The following is a 22,132-nucleotide window of genomic DNA, read 5'->3' as shown; positions in this document are numbered from 1 at the left end:
GACCGTTGAAACGTTATTATTTTTACAACATAACAAAAGAAGAATGATAATGTTTTAGATTACTACTTTACCTAGCATGGTAGAAGCATTTCAAGTCTTTTCGAATTCAAAATTATTTCTTTCCAACTGCAAGTTCAAATATGACTTCTCTGTTTAGTTTGACTATTTGTAGCAACGCTGCTGCTAATACTGCGAGGTTTATTTTTTATTTACTATTCTGAGCCATTATTTTGACTTTTTGAGTATTTTGAGCCAAAGCAGAGTATTTTGAGTCAGCTGTGGTGCAAAATTTGAAGTTACTAGTTGCATGTTTGGGCTTTTCATGAATTCAGGGATGTTTAAATGTCAGATCGTATTGCAACGAGAGTACGACCACCATGACAAAAGTCTGAATTAACGTGACAGGGAGTGTTTGGTTGAAACTTAAGGGTTGCATTCTTGGCAAGAGGAAGAACTGACGTTTTCATTGTGATACCTTTGCTCGCTTATGTAAAATGATGGAGTAGTGGCAAAGATATTGAAGGATGAGCTCTTTTCGCTGGACATATTAACATTCTCTGTTTTGCCGGTCGTTCCAGTGTTGTTGCTAAAATCGTTATTTAAAAGAATTCACGCATGTGATATGCATGACGCATTTCTTGCAGTAATCAGTATAACGCGTCATCTCAAATATAATTACTAATCCACAGATCAGGCTGGTCCTTTATTCTTTCACATTTTTGTTCTTCATGAATCTTTATTGTTACCATTTTCTTTGTTGCCACATTTCTGTAAGGACTAAAAGAACCAGTCCGGCCGTAAACATTACTCTCAGTATAGCTTTTCTCCATTCTAATCAAGATTCTTTTATTAAAATTCATGAGGACTTAAATTATACTCAACTGTAATCTTTTACTTCTCGTCTCATAATCATTTTCTACCAGCTGTCTCTTTGCTTCTTGTATCAATTCGGCTCATCCATGCTAGAAATCTTTACTTGTCACATGTACAAGCGCGTTATGCTTCCTGAAATAACTCTAACCATTTCCAGACTTATTTTCATAGAATAAGGTGAAGTGGTAACGCAGCGATGATTATAGAAGCACCGGAGGCGCTGCGTACGTGGCTTACCAGAGAAATGGCACCAATGTAAGACTTTTTTCTAATGTTTTTATACTTGATCAAGTTCGTTGGAAGTATTTTAATCATTCTCAGCATTCTAACCATGTGTCATTTTCAGATGTGATGCTGAACCAGCAGCTCTTGCTAAGTATGTACTGGCCCTATTACGTAAGGACAAACCAGAATCAGAGTTGATGGAATTCTGTATTGAACAACTTGACGTTTTCTTGCAAACAAGTGCGATTTTAATATTCTAGTCTTTAATTATCACTTCCATATCCCCTCATTACTCCTTCCCATAGTGAGAAAATAAAACAGTTCTACTCGTAGGTTATGGAACTATGAAATGGAAGTGAGACTCATTGCCCACTTTGTTTTTGTTTAACATCATATAATTGTATACTTCACATCATATAATTGTAACTTTTATCAAAAAAATATTTAGCTTTTTATTAAATAAGTATAACAATATTTTTCTTCAGAAGCAAGATCTTTTGTGGAGAAATTGTTTCGTATCATCAGGGAACGTAGTTACATAACAGCTGCCACAACAACGCTAGTTACCGCTCCTACGCTACAGTCAAAGAATTCTTTTCCAATATGTGAAAAAAAGAAGGATAATGATGAGCGGAAAGAAGTGAAGGAGAAAAGAGAAAGTGTCAAGAGAAAGACTATCACTCAAGGTGACAAAGAAAGGGAACAACAAAAGGTTAAGGTGTTTAACCACTATCCATAATTTCTTTGCTTTCTCAGAAATGAAACATAAACGGAATGTTTTACATGAATTTCCAGACTCGAGATGAGAAGGAAAGTGAGAAGATATCCCTATCTGAAATAGCTCCGGGACCACCTCAGAAAACAGCACGAAGAAGAATCTCTCCTCCAATAGATGTTCCTCAACGTGAAGAATCCCGTCGCGATCATTCAGCAAATCGGTAAATTATAGTGCAAATCACATAATAAGAACGATGATCCTGAGTCTATTTTTGTGAATGGATTAATTGTAAATACTTATGTTTTGTGTTTTCAAGGTTTGAAAGGCGACGTAGCCGGTCACCACGTGAAAGGCGACTGGAACGTGGAGATCGAAACTTAGATCGACGTATGGCACCTCTGCCTGCACGAATGCAGCATTGGCAATCAGACCGATACAAAACTGACCGTCCAGAACGACTAGAACGCAAACGATCTCGTTCACCGCGTTCTCCTTATGAAAGGCAAAGGTATGTTTTCTTATAGGAAGCACTTTTACTAAGTGGCTTAGTCATATATAAATTGTCTTAAAATTCATGAGTTTTTTTGTATTATGAGGTGTAGCTGAGATGCTAACGAACTTATACACAGTCCCTTGCATCCACCGCTCCTTCTGTTGGTTTTTAATAATGTGCTACAGACGCGAAAAAAGTGGTGAGCCAGAAATACGAAAAAAAAAACGTTGTCGTGATTACGATGAAAAAGGATACTGCATGAAGGGAGACCAATGCATTTATGACCATGGACCAGATCCAGTCGTTGTAGATGATATTGCTCTCGAAAAAATGGTAACTAATGGAGCAAAACCTGCTGTGACTCAAATTGCCACCAATTTCTCGGTACCACCACCTGGTTACACACCGCTGAACCCTCCACCTCCTGGTGTTGACAATGTATATGCTACAAATTCAGCCACTGTTGTATCAGCCGCTCTTTCAGAAGGTTTGTTTCTTCAGTTTGCATTTCCTATGCTGCTTTGAATCTTTTAAATTGAAGATAGGATTTACAAATTCGTATTTATAGGATATAATCCTGAGGCTCCAGCACTGAGCGCTTCTTCGTTACCAATTGTAGCAGCAGCACATTCGCTAGATTTTTCGGTACCGCCACCACCGATTCCTTCAGTAGTAGTAAATCAGCCTTGGAGACCAACAACTTATACAGTACCTGCCATATCATCATCTGTTTTGATTCATCCTGCGGCTAATACCTATGACCCAACGCATTCCTCCACTACTCTTCCGCCGCATAATATCACCCAGGTTTGTCATCCTTATAATTTGTAATAAATATATTGTTTTGTTGGAATACAGCATCTCAACTGTGTTGCCAGTAATTTAATAAGGCTTGTTGCTTCATATATCACTAAAGAATCAATCTTGTTTTATACTTTATAGAAACTGGGAGTAGATATTTGTTTTTAGAATTGAAGCGCAGTGCTGTCAATTGAATGTTATTTTAGTACAGTTATTTGAAAATTTTTTAAGCTAACAGCTGGTCAAAAACGACGAGGAAGAGGAGGTAGTGCTAATAACGCAGGACGGTACAGTCAAATTGTGGGTGCTGTGAATAGGACGCTTCAAGTGCGTAAGATACCTGCAGAACTGAACAATATTGCAAAACTGAATGAACACTTTGGACAATTCGGGCAGATCGTTAATATGCAGGTAAAAAATGTTTTAGAATCCCAGGTTTAGAACTAGTTCTGGATTTAATAAGGTATTTTTGAGTAGCAAGTAATCTAGTAAGGACAGCGTTGGAAACATTGAAGTCCTGAAAATCGCTTCTGTTTTCATTTCAGTATTGCTGATTCTGAAGTGCAGTAGTATGACAAGTGATGGATCAAAAGTGATGGGATCACTTTTGATCCATTTTTTTTTTTTAATGACCTATTCCTATTTCTATTCAAGATCTCTGAAAATGCAGTTTTTTTTTTTTTGTTTAGGTTTGTTTCGAGGGTGATCCAGAAGCAGCACTTATTACTTATGCAAATCGATATGAAGCAGTTGCAGCATATAAAAGTACAGTGCCAATACTCAACAATCGTTTCATTAAAGTATTTTGGCACAGTACGAATGGACAAGCAAATAATACTGTAAATGCAAATCAGGTTATATTCTTACATATAAGCAATAAATTGGGAATGATCACTACGCTGAGCAAAAATTCATGTTTTATATTGGAATTGAATTGAAGAAATGAAAAAAAAAAAAACTTTGTAGACAGCGCCAACGAACAGTTCATCGGTAACATTTAATGCCAGAGGCTCACTTACAAAGACAGTCCATGTTGGTTCACGGTTGCTTGGTTCTGCTGTTAAGAATCCACAAACAATACATTCAGCGAATTCGCAGAGTACTGAATCTCAGATTTCCCGTTCTGCAATAAACCAGTCTCTAATAGACAGAGACAAATATATCGAAGTATCTTTTTAAAATTCTCTTGAAATATGTGACATAATTTACTTTTCATTGGTCAGAAACATTACAAGTTTTCTCTTACATCAACTGAAACTCTGTAGTAATATCAACAAAAAAAGCGATGCGTAATGTCCAGAAATCTCTTATGTAAAGGCTTGATGTTTATCTCAAACCAGATTTGAACTATTTTCGGTATAGCCAACTCACTAGTTTCTTTCAGTGCTTTTAGGACTGTGAGTGTTATTAGTGCTGTGCAAGTTAGTAATTCTGGTGATGCAGTTATCTTTGTTTTGCAGGTAAGACGACGACGAAAGCAAGAAAAAGAAAACAAAATGAGATTAATTGATCTTCAGCGGAGAAAGTCTGATCTTATGTCCAAAGAAATTGAACAGCAGAAAATCATATTAGAAAAAATGAGGGCTGAAGATATTACTCCTGAAAAGAAAAAGAAGTTATACAAGGTTTGTCATAGTAATTACTATGTAGCGGAATTAGTTTTTTGGATTTTTCTTGTAGGTCTGACTGTAATTTAGAGTAAAAGCTTGTATATGAAGAAGTAACCTTAATATATATTATTACTTATGCAACTTTGTTTAGTTATTATGTTACATTATATATTCATGGCGAATTTCCAGACAACACAACTTTTTTCATTTCATTTCGAAGTAAGAAACTGGAATAGTTAATAATTGAAACTTATACAACTCTCTTTACTCAAAAGATTGGTAATACGCACAAAAAGAACATATACTTCGATTATAAACTCTTTAGTTTTCAGAAGTTGTCCATTTTTTAGATTTTCAAAAGATTGGAGTTGTCTGTGGCTAAAACAAAGGGCGAAATCGCTGAGCTTAATGAGATGTTGGTAAAAACGAAATCTGGTTCTGAAGCAACGAAAGCGACAGATAATGCAAACGGTTGCAGTGGTGGTGTGGAGTCGGGTATTGGCTTGGATCTTGCTGGCTCCGATGGTTTGTTCTTCACAATATAGAAATAATTACGTATATCGTTTCAAATGAAACAATTTTTTTAATTAGGATGGTGTATTTAATGTAACTGCAGTTACTATATTCAGCAGGTGAATTATCAGTCAGCGACATGGTTACTTCTCCTAAAAAAATTCGTCTACAAGATTCTTCGCAGGTTTGCAGTTTGAGACACAATCTTTTAAGTGTTTTAATATCAGTAATTTTTGCAACCTCTAATAATTTTGTCTAAATGATTGTCTAGTAATTTTGTGTAAATGTATTTAGATGTACTTTACATTTTGTATGTCGTAATTCAAGATATCTCTGGTTGTTTTAAAAAGTCATTTTTCATGATTTCTGTTTCTCTATCCAATGAAGAAGTAGAGCGATTTAAAGAATCTGTTTTACAGAAATTCAATTGAGACAAATTAGTAGTAGCTAATGTAAGCAAGAAATTTTTTCTTGCTCTATCATTTACTTTTAAATGTATTTTTCTTGCTCCTTATGTTTTTTGCAGACTCTTGATAACCGCTCAAAAATGGTTGTGGTACGTGGTTTTGAAGCTGGAACAGAAAATGAACTTATTATTCATATGGAACATTTTGGAGAATTGATTGACATGGATTTTGGAGTTCCTGCGCAAGATAAATTGCTTACTGCTTATTTCACCTACAAAAAAAGGCGTGATGCGGAACAGGTTTTTAATGAAAATTTGTCTTTTTCCCTAGAAGCACGTATTATTTGTTCATTCTTGAAATGAATAATACTCATTATTTTTGTTTTAAGGCAGTATCACTAGGAGCAGACTATCCTGTTGGACACTTAATAGTTGATTGGGTCCCAAAGCGTGGAGCTGAGGCGAGCGGTGTTATCCCTGATGAGAAACGACAACCGTCTGAACGTGTAACTCCTGCTGCTTTGTTGGCGAGTTGTCCACTTGATGAAGTTTGTCATGTTTAACCTTTTTTTTTGCTATTGTTATGCACACCATGACTCACTATTGTTTAATCTGACCTATCTATTTCTGAACACAGAATACGCTCAAACCAGAGCTGTTTGCATATTGCTGTAGTGACTTTTGTCTTTCAAGATAAGGCCCATTGAGCTTAATCCTAAATAGCCTTTGGGGCTGTGATATTTTAACATGTTGAAATCTTCTTGCCCTTACTTTGCTTTCGTGACTATCTCTTATTTTTCATGTTAAGATGCAGTTATATTGTACAGTTTATTTAATTTTAATAATAAGCTTTTTTAGTCGGACGATGACGGCAATGAAGATTAAGCTGAAAATATTTGTCGGTGAAAATTAACTGGAAAGTGTGTTTCACTTTCAAGCAGGATTTTTCGGATCAGTGAAAAATGCTTGAGCAGGTTACATTTGGTGTAAAATGAATTCCAGATCAGATTTTCATGCTATGTTTCTACGCTAAAAAATATTCTTGTTTTTCTCTCAGCATTTGGTGATTCGCCTATATTAATAATCATACTATTTATAAGCCTGCAATAGTAGCATTTTTTTCACAACTGTATTACCTGGTTCTCAAAACAGTTCCTCCTAAAGTCTGTGTTATTTGTGGTTATTTTTTCTTCGTATTTCTGTTGTGATTATTTGATAATATTTCTTTTTGGTGAAAAGAGAAAGAATTCTAATATCGGCTCAGAAAAGAAAATAAATTCTATTGAAAATTAAAAAATTGAACACAATACAAAAAAAAGAAAAAAAAAATGAAAATGATATCGGGCCGTGAAAAAGAAAGAAAGAAGAAAAAACTGTGATGCTAGGTGGAACCGAATTATGTTGGTTTCTTTTTATTAAAGAATTTCTGGATGTTGTGTCTGTCAAAGTTTTGTTATTGTTTTTGTCTAATCGACACATGCAATGCGGTATGGTCTGTTGGTTACTCAATTTCTGTTGGTTGCGGTTACTCAAACATCAATTTTTTGGATTAAACATGTGATGCGGGTATGTTCTTTTTTGTCCACTCATTTTTGTTTCGACTTCGACACCAGTTCACTAATTTTATTCCATTTCTCCTCATCTACATATCCCTTCTATTTGTTATCTGTTAGTATGCAGCGGCTTTCCACATTATTTACTAGGAGGTTAACATATCAGTTGTTCAGAACACTAAGTGTACAGTACAACAAATGGAGCAGAACGGTGCAAGATCATGTCAAGGAGATTTTTTACAAAAATATGAAGGTATTAACGCAAGACCAATTTAAGGGTTATGAGTGTATTAATCCAAAAATATTTCGATATTGAATAACGATGTCAGTGCTTATCAGAACTTTGATATGGTATTTTGAGCTTATAAATTTGCACCGCCATACTAATGTGATGCATGTTTTCCCAATGTATTGGCTCATCGATCTTCTAATAGTTCAGTTAGTTGTCAGACAAGTTAAATCTTGACATTCTTTGGGCATGAACTGGTGTTGGGGGGAATTAAAAAGATTTCTTTGTTTTCGGAATCGTGCAATTATTTATCGCAAAAATGTCGTTTATCTCTTCAGTATCACTTCAATAGATGAATTTTCATTGCAATGTCCGGTGTCATTGAAATATAGGCAGGTATCTTGCATTTAAATACTTTTCTTCACGGTTTATTAAGCAGATAGAATGCTGATGCTTGATTTATTCCCATCAGTTTTTTAATCAACGAAAGAAGATGTCTTCGTTGATGTTATGCCTATGTATATAAGATATGAGTTTGGTATATTTCGTTAACTGTCGTATGCTTTGATTCTAATATTTCTGTTAGAAAATAAAAATCAAATAACTTATAGAAACAAACAATGCGAAAATATTTTTTTTTACCCGTAGAAACTTATTTCGAACGGTCAGGAATATTAGCAAGAGATATACTGAATAAATGAGGAGCATTTTGACGACTGATTTCGCGTTACTTGTATTGCTGAAGGGATAAATGGTGCTAAGATAGAATTATTGCATCTGATTTTCGGAACTTATAGTCAATATTGCGAAACCAGTCTGCATGTCTCAGAATAGGCGGGAAGCAAAAAAATGGAAATAAAAACGGATGCTAAATGAGTTTTGTAAAAGATTGCACACTGTCTTTTCAGCTTGTAATTGATAATTAAGGCCAGTTATGAGGTCTTCTGCATTTGACTCGTTTTCTAAAAGAAAAACGTGAAGAATATACTAATTTAAAGTCTTTCCGAAACCAGAAATATGGAATTTACAGACCATATACTGGCTAGATTACATGAGTCATTTAATATCTTGACAAATCAAGAGCTAGAAGTTTCACACCTTTAAAACAATGGAAAGCAATGTAATGAATTGCAAAAGCAGTGAATTATAAACAGTGAAGCAAAAAAAGGGAATAACTGATAAGATAATAAGTATAAATGAAGATGGCACTTAGGTGACTGTTTCTCGGACTCCATCCATATCAGGCATGGAATCAAAGCTAAAATCACGGTCGATATGTTGCCAGCACACCTGTTTGGGTTTTGATGCAATGGTTTCTTCTCTGCTCCACGGACTTTTTTCGTTACCATCAAGGACGACAGGAATAAAATTATACCCTAAACAACAAAGACAATTATTTCACACGAGTTGGAGTTATTAGTTAATCGGGCATGATGGATTAAGAATTGTAAATGACCAGAAAAGAAAGCAGAAAACTTGAGTTATCTTCCTAAAAACCCCGATGTCTTGAAAAGCAGCTCATTTTACCATTCGAATTTACGTATGAGTGCGTATAACTAGAAAGATTATGTTCTGAAGAACTGCTATCAACAATCGCATTTCTTGTTAAGTTGGGTTTCGATCTATCACGCCAACTCATTGTGTGTCTTCCCAATGAATCAAAATTGATCTGGAACATTTGCAAAAATTGATGGTTCTGTATTCATAAAAAGAATGATGAGGTCGTTCTCAATAAAGAAGGAAAGTGAGGAGAAAAGCTGGCAAGTTATATTTGTCGATTAATACCATGAAACATCAACTTACAGCCACAGCAGGTTGTGGTGATATAAAAACACTGATTTCCGACCCACGATATGATATGCTACGCTGGATACTGCCAGTACTTACATTTGATATGTTATCAGCAACATCCATAGTTGATTTCTGTGAATACCTGAATTTTGAGCTTAACATTTTCAGCAATATGAAAGGATAAAGAAGAAAGTATATGTGTAGCTCCCAATAGTATAAAATGAATATTAACAAGATCATACTATCTCACTGCATTCCTCTAACAACTATAATTGCAAACCTGCTGTTCATACTGGCACTATCAATTTGTGCTTTCGATAGCCATATCCATTCCTGTGAATTTTCATCCTTTCCACATGAGCTTGATGAACTTAATCGAGTAAGGATTGGCAGTACTAATTTTTCATAACCTTCATTGAATGGTTGTTTGGCCTTTGAACCTATCGCATGCACAACACCTATTATTGCTGCCAAAAAAATGATTAACCCCAGCAACACCTCCGAATTCCAACTGCCAGAATTTGTGATTGACTTCATTCTCGTGCTACTGTTATCTATAACGCTTTCTGAATAATATATTTGCATCAGGTTGCTGTCGTTACAATTAATTATATCCAATAATCATATTTATATTCAATAATACATTACACTAAGACCTCAAGAGCTGACTAGTGCGCCAAACTATACAACGTGCAGCCAGCATGTTTCAAAATTTGTTCCATTTAAAAGTTCTTTTTGCCAACGATGAGTAGGCTAAAGTCTTGTCAGTGACAGGTAGGCTAATTATTTATTGCTACTACTTTTCATTATTATTATTTACTATTATCATCAATTAATTAATTAATAACCAATTAATTTTACTACTTCTAGAGGTTCTCCATTCCTCTATATAATCCTAGAGGTCTTTAAATCAAAAACTTGAAAAAGAACAAAAATCGAATTTCATTAGATTCGGTGTTCACTTGTTGTAATTTCGTTTCTTAATCTTTCTATCTTTTAAAATCAACGAAGAAAAACTATAAATAGATTTTATATAAACAATATGAAACAGAATTTCTATCAAAAATAAAAAATAATAAATTTCTATCAATCAAAAATCCTTCATTACGTTTTTGTTAAATTATCAGAACGCACAAAAGCATTCAAGGCATTTTTAAAATGGATGGTTTAAAAAAATTTTTTTAAAGCTGTTTTTTGATAAAGTATTCTATTATGTAAAAGGTTCGCTTTATAAGAGCTCTGTAAGAAAAACTTTTTTTTTTTGCTAAACTTTTCAATAAAATAAGAAAAATGAGCATAATTAAGACATTTAGTGAAATTACGGAAGTTTATTTATAGATTAAACTAACAATTAGTAATAGACGATGTGCTTATAAGCTTCCTTTCATTGAATTCGATTTGTACGGGATATTCGACTTGAACGATAGCTTTTGAGTCTGGTTCACTGCATTGGGCTGGACCATGCAAGCTAACTGAGATTAGCACATTCTTGACATTCTGTAGAACGATTAGTTCGATGTTATGGCTATTTAGCCCATGATTCAATACAACGGCTTGTTCATCCGAACTCCATCCTCTCAATACGTAATGTTCTGATGGAATATCGGTTAATTCAAGCATCTGTTCGTCCGAGAAATATAATCGACACACCAGAGTGGCATGCTACAAAGATTTAGTTCCAAATGTCACTCTTACTAAACCTTTTTTTTTGTTTATTTCATATTAGAATTGATCAACTTTTTATGCTACAGCAGCGACCCTCCTTTCACGTTTAAAGTTTCGTCGTTCTTGTCAATGATCATAATCTGTGACACAGTTCTGCTTTTCATCACTTAGCATCTGCATGATTCACAGCAGCATTTCATTCTGTGACGACAAAATGAGAATGTCTTTTAACTTCTATATCTTCTATTCAATTAGTATGGTAGAAATGAAAGTTTCGGGAAATTTTTACCTGATACTTATAGGTCAAAGTATTTTGAACAAATGTTGAAATGACATATTCGTGAGCTCTTCTAGGGAATTGCTCAATATCCAAAGCAATATCAGCAACTCCTTCTACTGCAAGTCGTCGTACGGAGACAGCATCTTCCGTGACCTGCACATTTAACAGGTAGGCTTTTAAAATTGGAGGACAAAGATAAAGCATTAACAACTAAAAAAAAAAAAAATAATAGTAAGATATTATACCACGATTGGAGTACTGCCATAATCTATACTGGGAGTATTTGAGCGAACCGTTATTCTATAAAATTGCTTTCTTTTTCAAAAAGAAAAACAAAATTGACGCTAGTTAGTACAACAAAGCAATATATTATATTAAAGATATCACCAGAGGTGAATTCACTCCTGCATAACTTGTCTTCGATATTGACAGACCTGGCCGAACCGGGACGATGAGCTACAACAAAAATACGATCTTGTCGAGGTAATACAATAGCGACACCAATATTTGAACTGTGCACATGATTCATCGTAAGTGATGTCACATCGAATAAAATATCCCGATCACCAGATAGATAGATTCGTTCTCCAGTTTCTTTATCACCCACATAATAACTTGCAAGGATGCGAATCTGAAACATCACCTTTATGCACCCTAATCTCAGAATGCAAAATGCTCCGATTAAATTTCATTTATTACAAACAGCAGTAGGAGAAATATTCAACAATATTATTAGCACAAAGCCGTTAACTCTCGATAGCAAACTTAGATTAGTTTAATTTACTGAACTGGATCTGATTTCGTGCTACATAAGTAGTATTGAACTGGATCTGATTTCGTGCTACATAAGTAGTTTACATTTGAATGTATGACTAGACAATAAGGCTAGTAAGATACAATTATACCTCAGCTTGCTGGTACTTATTGATACAACCAAACTGTCGGGCTTCCCTTTTACGTTTGCTAGGAAGCCACTTCCATACTGCTATTTGCCAATCTGAAATGATAAGCTTAGAAATTTTGTAAAAGTGGTAGAAAAAAAAAAAAAAAAAACTAAGCTCAATATAACTGACTAGTCAGCGGAATCGACAGTTTTACTATGCTAGATGTTACCGTGAACTTGCCGTTTCATCACAGTCATTTGATCTAAACAGAATATAAATAAAAAAACCTTTGATGGCATTCAGCACAGGATCTGATATCCACACAGTTATTGGAAGTCGTGGATACCAAACTGTAACTTCGATTGAAGTGGCTAGTGTTTGAAAATGGACGTACACTTTAACTTTACTCATACCGCGTAATTCTGATCTATAATTAAAATAAGAAATGTTTACAGTTCATTCTACTTTTTAGAATCAGAAAGTCGTTAGCGATCAGAATCTGTGTTTTGATAACGTTCTATTAACACTTTGTTATAGTTTAAAAATTTGAATGAAAAGTAATACAAATTAAAGTTCAGCTCTAACCCTTAAACTTGTCAACATAGGAGATTTCAAAGGACAATAAGTACGGGTTTTATAGATATCAACTAAAAATTTTCAATATATCGCAAGAAATACTATTTTCACAGCATTATCAAGATTTATGAAATAAACAAACCCGTCAACGTAGATGAAACTACACGTTGGTGAAGCCTTTAAAACTCGTGATTCAGCACTCAAACAATATGAACTGCTAGTTACGTCATTTAGACTTCCACCTTCCGTAACGGAAAATATTCTCATTGGCAGTGCAGATTGCTTTCCCGACAGCACCGCTGTATTGATCAAATTTTCTCCCTGAATATCTCATTAAAAAACAAACTTGAAACAGATATTAAATGTTTCATCTTTATAATTACTTCAGTGGAAAGTGGATCAGAAAGTGTATTCTCAACAATCATTTACTTTGATCATTGGCAATAAAGCATATACGAAATCCGAAAATATGCGGAATTGTGTTGCTACTGTCTTTGTTGTCGTTTTACCCTGAAGAGTAAAATTATTGCTTATAAAATTGGAATTTTTGGAGAATTTATCGCAATCTGTTGAGTGTGAACATAGAAGGACTAAAACGTCCATTCATGAATTGAGCATTGATCAGCTAATATTAATGACTAACTAAATAATAAGTTGCGGTTATCTTCAGAAAGACTATAAATAGTTCTGCTAGCAGCCATACAGAATGTAATATAATTGTGATTTTACGTGGATCAGTGATGAAATCAGGTATTATTTTTACTTCGTTACGGAGTTTCTCCGAAGGAAATTGATAAGGTGCTGTACCGTGTAAGTGGAATTTTCAGAGACAAAATATTGCACTTCCCAGTGAACTCTGATCAAATTACTGTCGATAGCTTTCGACTGTGTTTCAGATTTTGTTCCTGTTGAGCCTTTTACTTTGATTAACATCATCATTATATACCCACTGTATCTATAAAGACTGAATCATTAGCAACGAATGAATATTTTATCAGGAAGGACAATAAAATGAAGCATAATTTTAAATTTTAAAATTAAGCTTTATCCAATTGGAAGGTAAAAGATGACCATACTTCCTTCTTCAGATGATTCTTCCTGTACTGAGCATTTTATTACAAAATTTATTTACATACAGTATAAGAAGATATTTGAATATCGAATAGAGACTAGCACCTCAAACAATATTACTCGTCATCAATATCGACATTATCACGAAAGATAAGTTTTTTCTTAGGTCAATTGAAATAAAAATTACTTGACATATATTGGAGAGTTAAGAAAAACAGCAAGAAAATGCTAACTGAAATGGGCTCACCTCTCTAAATTACCATCTAAGGATAAGGAGGAATGATATTGACAAGTGAAGGTCATATAAGCATCAGGATGAGCAGAATTTTCCACTTGTATTGTCCATAGTCTTGGATCTGCTGAAGTAACGCTTAGCAGTTTCAAATAATTGTTTAGCCAAATCCTGCAATGTTTTATATAGTAGGTAATTAATATTAATTATGAAACAATGATTTAATTTTTTAGATGTGAAAAACATGCACTAACTATGACATTAACATGAAAGGTTTTGTATCATGCAATATGAATGGTATGTTACAAATATTTTCAATTAAAAGAAAGTACCTAATTTGTATGGAAGAAAAGCGAGTTTCATTGTTACCGTAGTAATCGAAATGCAACAATAAAGTTGTAAGTGAACTTGTTGCAAAGGTGAAATTCGTTGGTGACAGAAGCTGCAAATGCCTAAAAATGTTTTGAATTTAAAATAATCCATTGGAAAATTCAAATTCCAATGATTGTTGATTCTGCACCCGAATAGTTTTGCTTTTAAATTCAAGTACAATACAAAAGCTGTTAAAAACATACAACGTAGGGAATTGTTTGTCAAGATCAAATGATCTATAATTCGGAGAAGGCGATAGCAGTGTTATTTTTGTGCGGTACAGTTCAGCGTGCAGAGCACCACATTCTTTATTAGTGGAATACAGAAGTGTGACGATCTGTTAATAACAATTAACAATGTATTGTAACTTAGAAAATTTAATCAAATTCCGGAATAGTTTTATGAGAACTAAGGCACTGCAACTGTAACTTTTCCAGTGAAGTATTTTTTGTATCGTCGCACTCACAATGCTATCTATCTGTTTAACCAATGAACTTATCAAATCATTGCAAGGTCAAGCTTATTCAGCTGTAATGTTTCCTCAATTTGTTCAAAACTGCCGAAGTATACGTTCTGCCATGCTTTAACTTTGCATCATCCAATACCAAACAAGTTACAATTTATGAAGTAAATTTTGTAAAAATTTCCTATCCAGTCAATAGCGAGACTCAAATGTCAGATAAGCAGAAAATGAATAAACCTGTTTATCACCGTTGTTAAGTGGGAACCATGAATAAGGTACAATGATTCGCAGAAGGCACGACTGGCGAGCAGAATCGAACGGAGATAAAATGCATGATACAGGGACTGTCACTGATGTTGATAGTGTCAGTTGTGCTGTGACACAAAGAGGTTGACGAATGTCAGATAATATTGAAACATCTGCTACTGCCACCAAATCCACAAATGGCTTTCCCTGAAGAAATATTGAATTATGAAACATTGCCACTAGTAATAATTCTAAAGCAGAAATTTTTACAAGGGAAATGACAGTTGAGGCAATTTTGATCATTACAGCACAATCCAGCCTTCTGATACTATCTAATGGAAGCACATAACGTCGTCCAGATTCTGTCCCAACGATAGAACTTGAACGAGATGGACAACCATCCTGCAACAGCAAGGAATTTTTTTAGTTTAGTATTTCATATTTTAGACTTTCTTTTTCAGAAATTGTTAAGATTTAAAACGGAAACGTAAGAAGTTTTCAAATGATTATAACAAACTTGCAAAAAAATTGTTGTTCTATTTGTACCATACTGTGGTGAGAATAACACAAACGCATTCATATCAGAAACCACTGAGAGGTAGATTCCTAAAGAAATGTTACTTACTTGTTAAAACAGAAACATTTCATACGTTATTTCTCTTTGAAATTACCCTCAACACAGTGTCACAATATCAATTAACATATCCTATAAATAGACCTTGAAATTTTCAAACGGAAGCCCAAAGCTTTTTTAGCAAATGGGAAAAATAATACACTTCAAAGACTTTTGGAATCCACCGGCTAAATCTGAACGAACTATAGGAGATGAAAAAATAATTTCCTGAGAAAAAAAACTACAGCCATATTGTATTCTAAGTTCTTATAGATTTATTTCCATCTCATTCCATTGTTTATTACAGAATTATTTTATTTTCAACTGACCAGAAATTCATTAAATTGAAAAAGATGAGAAGAAATACACAAATCACTATCGTTCAATGTCTTAATTAAAAAATATTTGGATCGTATTACTCATGTCTATTCCTTCTCAACTTTTTTTTTTCACTGAAATCGTTGTTTGTTTTCGAAGCTTTGATTTCTTTTCTCAGTCAAATTCCTCTGTCATGTTTTCAGCTATTTTTTACATTTCACCTGAGTTTCCCCAATGAGGGACAGTAATGCCTGCAACCATTTATAACTTAATCATTTATCTGCTTTATTTTAGCTTTTTAAGTATCATTTTCGAAACGTGTTCAATCTATATATAGTCATAGCTTCCCTCTAACTCCATATTCAAACAATACAGAGATAACAGCATGTTCAGAACTTTTTCGTACCTTTCTTGTTTCATATTTATTCCTTCCATTCAACTACTATTCCTCGTTGCTCGCACGACTAATTTTTATCCAAACTCTGAGTCAAATAACTTTGTCAAGAATTTCCAAAAATAGTAATTTATGACTTCATTTAATTAATCTCGGTTTTTATGAAGTCGCCGTCTCAGTTTATGTCCACGATGCAAGAAGGCCAATTTTGACCACTGATCTGAATCAGCAGGTATGCATTTTCTCCACAATATACTTCTTTCGAAGTAAATACTGTTGTTCATTTCAAGTCTTCGAACTTCTTTGCTTCTGTACCATTTGCGCCGTTCCTTTGAACGGTTTGCAAACCCTTGTTCAACTTCCTTGCAGCACAACAAAGGATTTATATCCTAACACTATTCCATTTTGTAATTCATCGCTTCTCCACCAAATACTCACTATTTTCAAGCATTTTCAAAGCTCCACCATTTCCTTCACTCATTCATTTCTACTGACTTATCACCTGAACTTAACAGTAATACAAATCCTCATACTTCTTCATTGATTTCAATCTTACCTCTTAATTAATTTCACCAGTTTCCCAGTTTGTATATCAATATTATCAATAGTTTTTCTTTTAATGTTTATTTTCAGCTCTTTTAAGTGACAAATAAGTGATAACTGAAATTTCGAAGAAGGTAATTGATTAGTATATAATTAAACGATAAGTTAGCCGTTTTTTGTTGACTCCCAGAAGAAGTTTAGTTCCTCGCATGCAGGATTATTTCGAAAAGTGTCATTTCTAGAGAAAATCGAAGTGAGAAAATGAAGAATGAAATGAAGGACCAACTAAAATATAGATGAAAGAAATTATCGTTATCATTATCATTATCACTAATGTGAACAATTACGAATGAAAATTTTTTAACGCTTATGCTAAATTCATAAGCTTATAAAATCACCAGTCGCTGCCTTCTCAAAATTTGCTTTGAGCATCCGCGCCTTGCACTATTATTAATCGTTTTCACTCGTTCGTCATAATAGCAAGTCGGACACATACTGCCGAAAACCCACTGAATGTCCTTTTCACCTCATGTTGGACAATTTTAGGAAAATGTTTTTATTTCGTTCGCACTTCTTTCTATATATTCTAAGCAGTTCGAGAGAGAAGTGTTTATTTACTTAGAAAAATAAATGAAATGTTGGAAAATAAATTAATTCGAAGTGATGGAACAAAGTTGAGATTATTCCTAAAAACAACAATATGGGTTTAAAGAAGTACTTTTTCTGTGCTGAAATCTATTTCTGAGACAAATTTCAAAAATCTTTCCTTTTTCAATGCAAACTCCGGCTTCTGGAGTTGTCCCGCTATAAAGAAATCAAAAACTGATGGATTTATTACCTTCACTTTTTATGTCAGTAACTACATCAGTTAGATATGAAAAGATATAATTTAGAATATGACGTTTTTTTTAAAGTTAGAATGACTTCCGACAGTACTCATATTTCAACAGTTTGTTACTTCTTGCTTGTTGCCAGTAACTGATTAGGTGATAATCAATACACAAGTAGATTGGGACTGATTATCCTAATTTTGATAAGTCGTTAAAACACAGAAACTTACTCTGAGATTTGATATTATTTCACTAGAATCCAATGACTCATTTTAGATATTTGCATGGAAATACTTTAAATATGGAGTTTGAGAACCGTGTCAAATAATCAAACCAGAAGTGAACAGGAGACATATACAAATTTATGTTAAACTGATTTAATATTTCAGTTATAAAATAAAGGAAAAGGAAGAATTATATCTACTGACTAACTACGTATTGCAAAGGATGTGCCAATAAACGATCCAGATGAAATGGCAAGGTGAGCCAGACTACCCCTTTTATTTGTAGGTACTGCTCGAAAGATTGATAGATCTGAGCCTGCCTAAAATTCTGATCTTTCTAAAAAAGACGTTCCTATTTTCCATTATACTATGAATAAACAATGATTTTAAATGACTTTTAATTTTAATCATGACTTTGGATAAACTTTAAATATAACTTTAAATAAAGACTTGTTCTCGCTATTCCAAACTAAACATAAAAATTAGTATGTAAAAGTACGAACCTGTAACAGTCGAACAGTACTTCAGCAGTAAAAGCAGTGAGTACGAAGTGCTAAGGAAGAAGGACAGCGGTAGCATAACTTTCTTCTAGAAAGAAACCGTCAAGTGTTCAGATTGCTCAGTAGGTCTTGCAAGGGCCAGTCCAGTAAGTAGCTCTGAAACAGAGTGTACACTCTTCTCCAAAAATCGATCTACATTCTGGCTTGCATGTAGCAACCAACATCTTCCGCTGTTGCGCAATCTGCATTTCTGGTATAATTTCGAAAAAGATATTCAAAATAAACTCCTGTGAGTGAAATATGTATCTGTGAATTTGTTTATCTTTCCACGGACATATTCGTCGCGCTAACGTTTTCAAATTTGAGGGTACGAATTGCGCCTTCTTCTGCATGCTTTTAGAGGACTTCCAAGGACAGATATTGATTTCGAAGCATGAAAAGGAAGATTTGTTGCAGATCTTTGATTAGAGCAGAGATCACGAATAAGCCTCGTCACGAGGCCATTTCCAATCAACAAAAATAAATCTTCAGTATGCAAATAACTTGTCAGCAAAGAGAACGAAATAACTCTTCTGAACATCGACAAGAACGAAAGAATGGAGTTCTGGCATTCTAATAATTCATTCATTTGATGAAGCTCAATTTGGTGACATTTAAAAAGATGAGATCAGCTGTATTCAACTTTTCAATTACGAAACTGAACACGCAAAAAAAAAAAAAAAAAAAAAAACGTTATGAATAGCTAAATGATACAAAAATGATTGATTATTCGATCCTCTTAAATGATTTTAATAATTTACATCGTATTTTCGTTGCTACTTTCTTAAATTAAAGTTGTAAGAATCTGCAGCAAACATTTCATTTTTTGCCAACTTCGACATTGCCAGTACAAATGTATAATTTTCAAAAGAAAATTTAAAATCAAAAGATCAAAATTTTTTGTTTGGTAGGATGAGAAATGATGTATCGTACAGACCACTTCAATGAATCACCACGACAATGCAGAGAAATCGTCAAACGAAAATGATTGTCACATGATATTAGACATCTCACACTTGAGCTAATCCCACATCAGAGAAAGTTTGAGCACGGTAAGGAAGAGCAGTTCCACGGATTTTCTTTAAGGTTGAACAGAAGACAGTTTAAACTCGGTCGTCCTTTTTTTTTTCATGCTACTGGTAGTTTCAATTAACTATTCAACTTCGACAGTCCTCCCAACAGCAGGTAATGTGAGGCTGTAAGATAACAATAAAAATATTCACCAAAGAAATCTTCCACTGCCCACACCTCTCACCATTCATATTACTTTCATGTTCAGTGAATGATTCCTCAAAATAAAATTGTCACAATAACTTCCTGTTGCTATTCCTGTAAATTTCTTTCTCCAGCACTTTACCATTGGCTGACTTCATAAAGTGGCTTTTTTTTCGCCATAACTCGAAAATTTGAAGGACAAAATTACACAGACTTTTCATATTTTAACAGTAAAAAACCTCATCATTCAAATTTACATTTAACCATAATGAGAAATGGAAAATAAACAAGATACGAATATTTTGGAAATTTAATGATGCAATGGCTATCGATTTAAATATATATATATACGTCAAAGTCGAAGTGACAAGAGAGAAGCATAACATTAATAAACACAATAAATTTAATGAAACAAAGAAATATTAATCAAGCTGCACGCTTACAGTGAGTTATTGTTCCAACTGAATTAGGAATAGCTATGTTCGGCTTCTATTAGCCAACCAGTAATGTTGAGAAAAACGCATTGCATTGACAAATCACAAGGATAACATCCTAGAAAAACTCGTCTGTGCCACGAATTTATTTCGCCCTGCTCATTAAAAAAATTTGAACTTCTTTTCCTTTTATTTCTGTTTCAAGTCAATTCTTTCCAATGATGGAAAAAATTGTAATTTCTCGCGAAAAAGAAATTTATATAAGGAAAAGGACTTATATTATTTTAAAAAGACCCTAATAATTAGTTAACAATAGCATACACGAATAAACATGTGTATAAATATATCTATGCACACGAGCCTCTTCAAGAAAAAACTGCAACAAGTTCAAATAAGTGATAATAATTCGACTGTCACAGTGAATCCTCTCATTCAGAAGTCCAAAAGACAGCAAAAAGTTGGTAACAATTTCCATTATAACTAACAAAAAAAACTAACTACAAGGATGTCAGAGGATTGATTCTGTTTCTGTTTCTGGTCAACCCAATCTCTTTCTGCGGTAAAAAAAAAAACAGTAAAATCCATCTCTTTTAGTTCAGTTCCAAAATCCACTGCACTGCTTACCATGCTCGTCATTCACTCAGAGTATTTGGTATTCGAAAACAAACAAAAAAGCCTACAAAGAAAGAGCATTACTCCAAAGACCAGGCAAAGCTTTGCGGATCGACAGAATACACTGATCGTTCTTCAACTTATAATCGACACTTAATATTTTACTGGGGCATTTTCGCATCTCAAAAAATCGTTTTTCCAAAACTTTCTTCATTGGCGGCTTTGTCTTCTTATTTAATTTGAACACCTCCAACAATACACTGAAACCTCTGTAAAAAAGAGAAAGTCAAAAAATTTATTCCCAGCATATCCGAAACAAAAAATCAGATGTTCTAAAAACCTATCAGTAACTTTCAATGCTCTTGAAAATGACTATGGCAAAGCAGTGAAAATATATCCAGCCATCATTGTTCCCTGCAATTCCTATCATTCATAGCTACACAATAGGGACTTTGCACAGCAATTTTCGTATTTTTCAGTGCCTCATATACTAATTAAAAATTTAATTAGATTCTAATCCTCACATTCAAAGTTTTAGGACTCCGATGAATTTTGCATCGTTCTTTCCAGCATATGCTTCTGTAATAACCTCTAATAAAGGGTTCTAAAATAGTGTCCTTATGAATAGATAGCAATTCCTAAATTTGAATAGTCCCAAATACCTTACTCTTCGTTGTATTTAAGATGCACATCTGTATTTGCAGCGCGAATTATCGTTTTCTCCTTGATTCCCATTACTACTAAATGTATCTTCAGGACAGTCATGCTATCGTCATATTTCACTGAAAGCATGAAAACACAAACTGTCTAAAAAATAAAATATTTACTAAAAAAGCAAATACCAAATTTAATCAGAAGCTCCTCAGAAAAACAAATATTATTTCGATATCTGCAATTTTAGTTCCAAGAGGAACGAATTAATTTTAACCAAAAGAACATACAAACCTCCAACAGGTCCAGGTAAAGATTTGACATCTTCGCTCCAAGTAAACATGATTTGATGATAATTACATTAGAAAATCGCCAATTATTGGAAGAAACAACAATGAAAACGCATTTCTACAAAACAACTGTGCAAATCCATTTCAGTGAATCGTTTGTTTATGCTCGACTTTCATTTTAACTCTTCAATAAACTACTGAAGGTATTCGACAAATAGCAAACATGTCTCTCCATGAAAACGACAACCTCATTACAAATTTAATAGATGAGTCGGATAAGTTGCCGTTTCAACAAGGACTAAAGAAACCGTCACCATGTGGAGTAATTTCGTACCTAATGAACATTTAGCACAAATTTTCTGACATTAGCTTTCACTTAATTCTGTAAATTGCAATTATCTCTTTTTCAAAAATTTCAAGTAAAGCTAATTAAATTTTGAGCTAAGTTTGAGTATAATTGTAAAATCT

The 22,132-nt window shown here is 33.8% G+C and overlaps 3 protein-coding genes across 3 annotated transcripts; 1 reads left to right on the top strand and 2 right to left on the bottom strand.

Moving 5' to 3' along the window:
* Positions 1–1,069: 1,069 nt before the first annotated feature.
* On the top strand, positions 1,070–6,524 carry Bma-rbm-26 (Uncharacterized protein; the record flags this gene model as incomplete). Its single annotated transcript, XM_001900638.2, has 16 exons — positions 1,070–1,128; positions 1,220–1,338; positions 1,584–1,810; positions 1,894–2,036; positions 2,133–2,324; positions 2,495–2,796; positions 2,878–3,116; positions 3,342–3,521; positions 3,800–3,964; positions 4,077–4,277; positions 4,571–4,735; positions 5,071–5,245; positions 5,350–5,417; positions 5,760–5,939; positions 6,029–6,187; positions 6,498–6,524. The coding sequence occupies 16 exons, from the start codon at positions 1,070–1,072 to the stop codon at positions 6,522–6,524; spliced, it is 2,601 nt and encodes an 866-aa protein (XP_001900673.1).
* A 2,106-nt stretch (positions 6,525–8,630) lies between these two features.
* Bm7072 (Uncharacterized protein) lies at positions 8,631–15,581 on the bottom strand (the record flags this gene model as incomplete). Its single annotated transcript, XM_043077252.1, has 19 exons — positions 8,631–8,797; positions 8,949–9,090; positions 9,225–9,354; positions 9,493–9,766; positions 10,562–10,874; positions 11,167–11,310; positions 11,403–11,457; positions 11,592–11,788; positions 12,063–12,154; positions 12,329–12,468; positions 12,760–12,938; positions 13,047–13,127; positions 13,425–13,572; positions 13,936–14,091; positions 14,253–14,372; positions 14,496–14,629; positions 14,993–15,208; positions 15,272–15,403; positions 15,519–15,581. 19 exons carry the CDS (start codon positions 15,579–15,581, stop codon positions 8,631–8,633), a joined length of 2,883 nt encoding a protein of 960 aa, XP_042933186.1.
* Positions 15,582–20,787: 5,206 nt separating this feature from the next.
* Positions 20,788–21,717, bottom strand: Bm7100 (Uncharacterized protein; the record flags this gene model as incomplete). The annotated part of the gene is made up of 3 exons (XM_001900641.1): positions 20,788–20,992; positions 21,391–21,505; positions 21,669–21,717. The coding sequence occupies 3 exons, from the start codon at positions 21,715–21,717 to the stop codon at positions 20,788–20,790; spliced, it is 369 nt and encodes a 122-aa protein (XP_001900676.1).
* Positions 21,718–22,132: the final 415 nt, after the last annotated feature.

The sequence above is a fragment of the Brugia malayi genome, assembly GCF_000002995.4.
Source record: "Brugia malayi strain FR3 genome assembly, contig: Bm_v4_Chr1_scaffold_001, whole genome shotgun sequence".
Taxonomy (NCBI): domain Eukaryota; kingdom Metazoa; phylum Nematoda; class Chromadorea; order Rhabditida; family Onchocercidae; genus Brugia; species Brugia malayi.
Note: the sequence above shows the minus strand (reverse complement) of the source record. Positions and strands in the feature narration are given on the sequence as shown.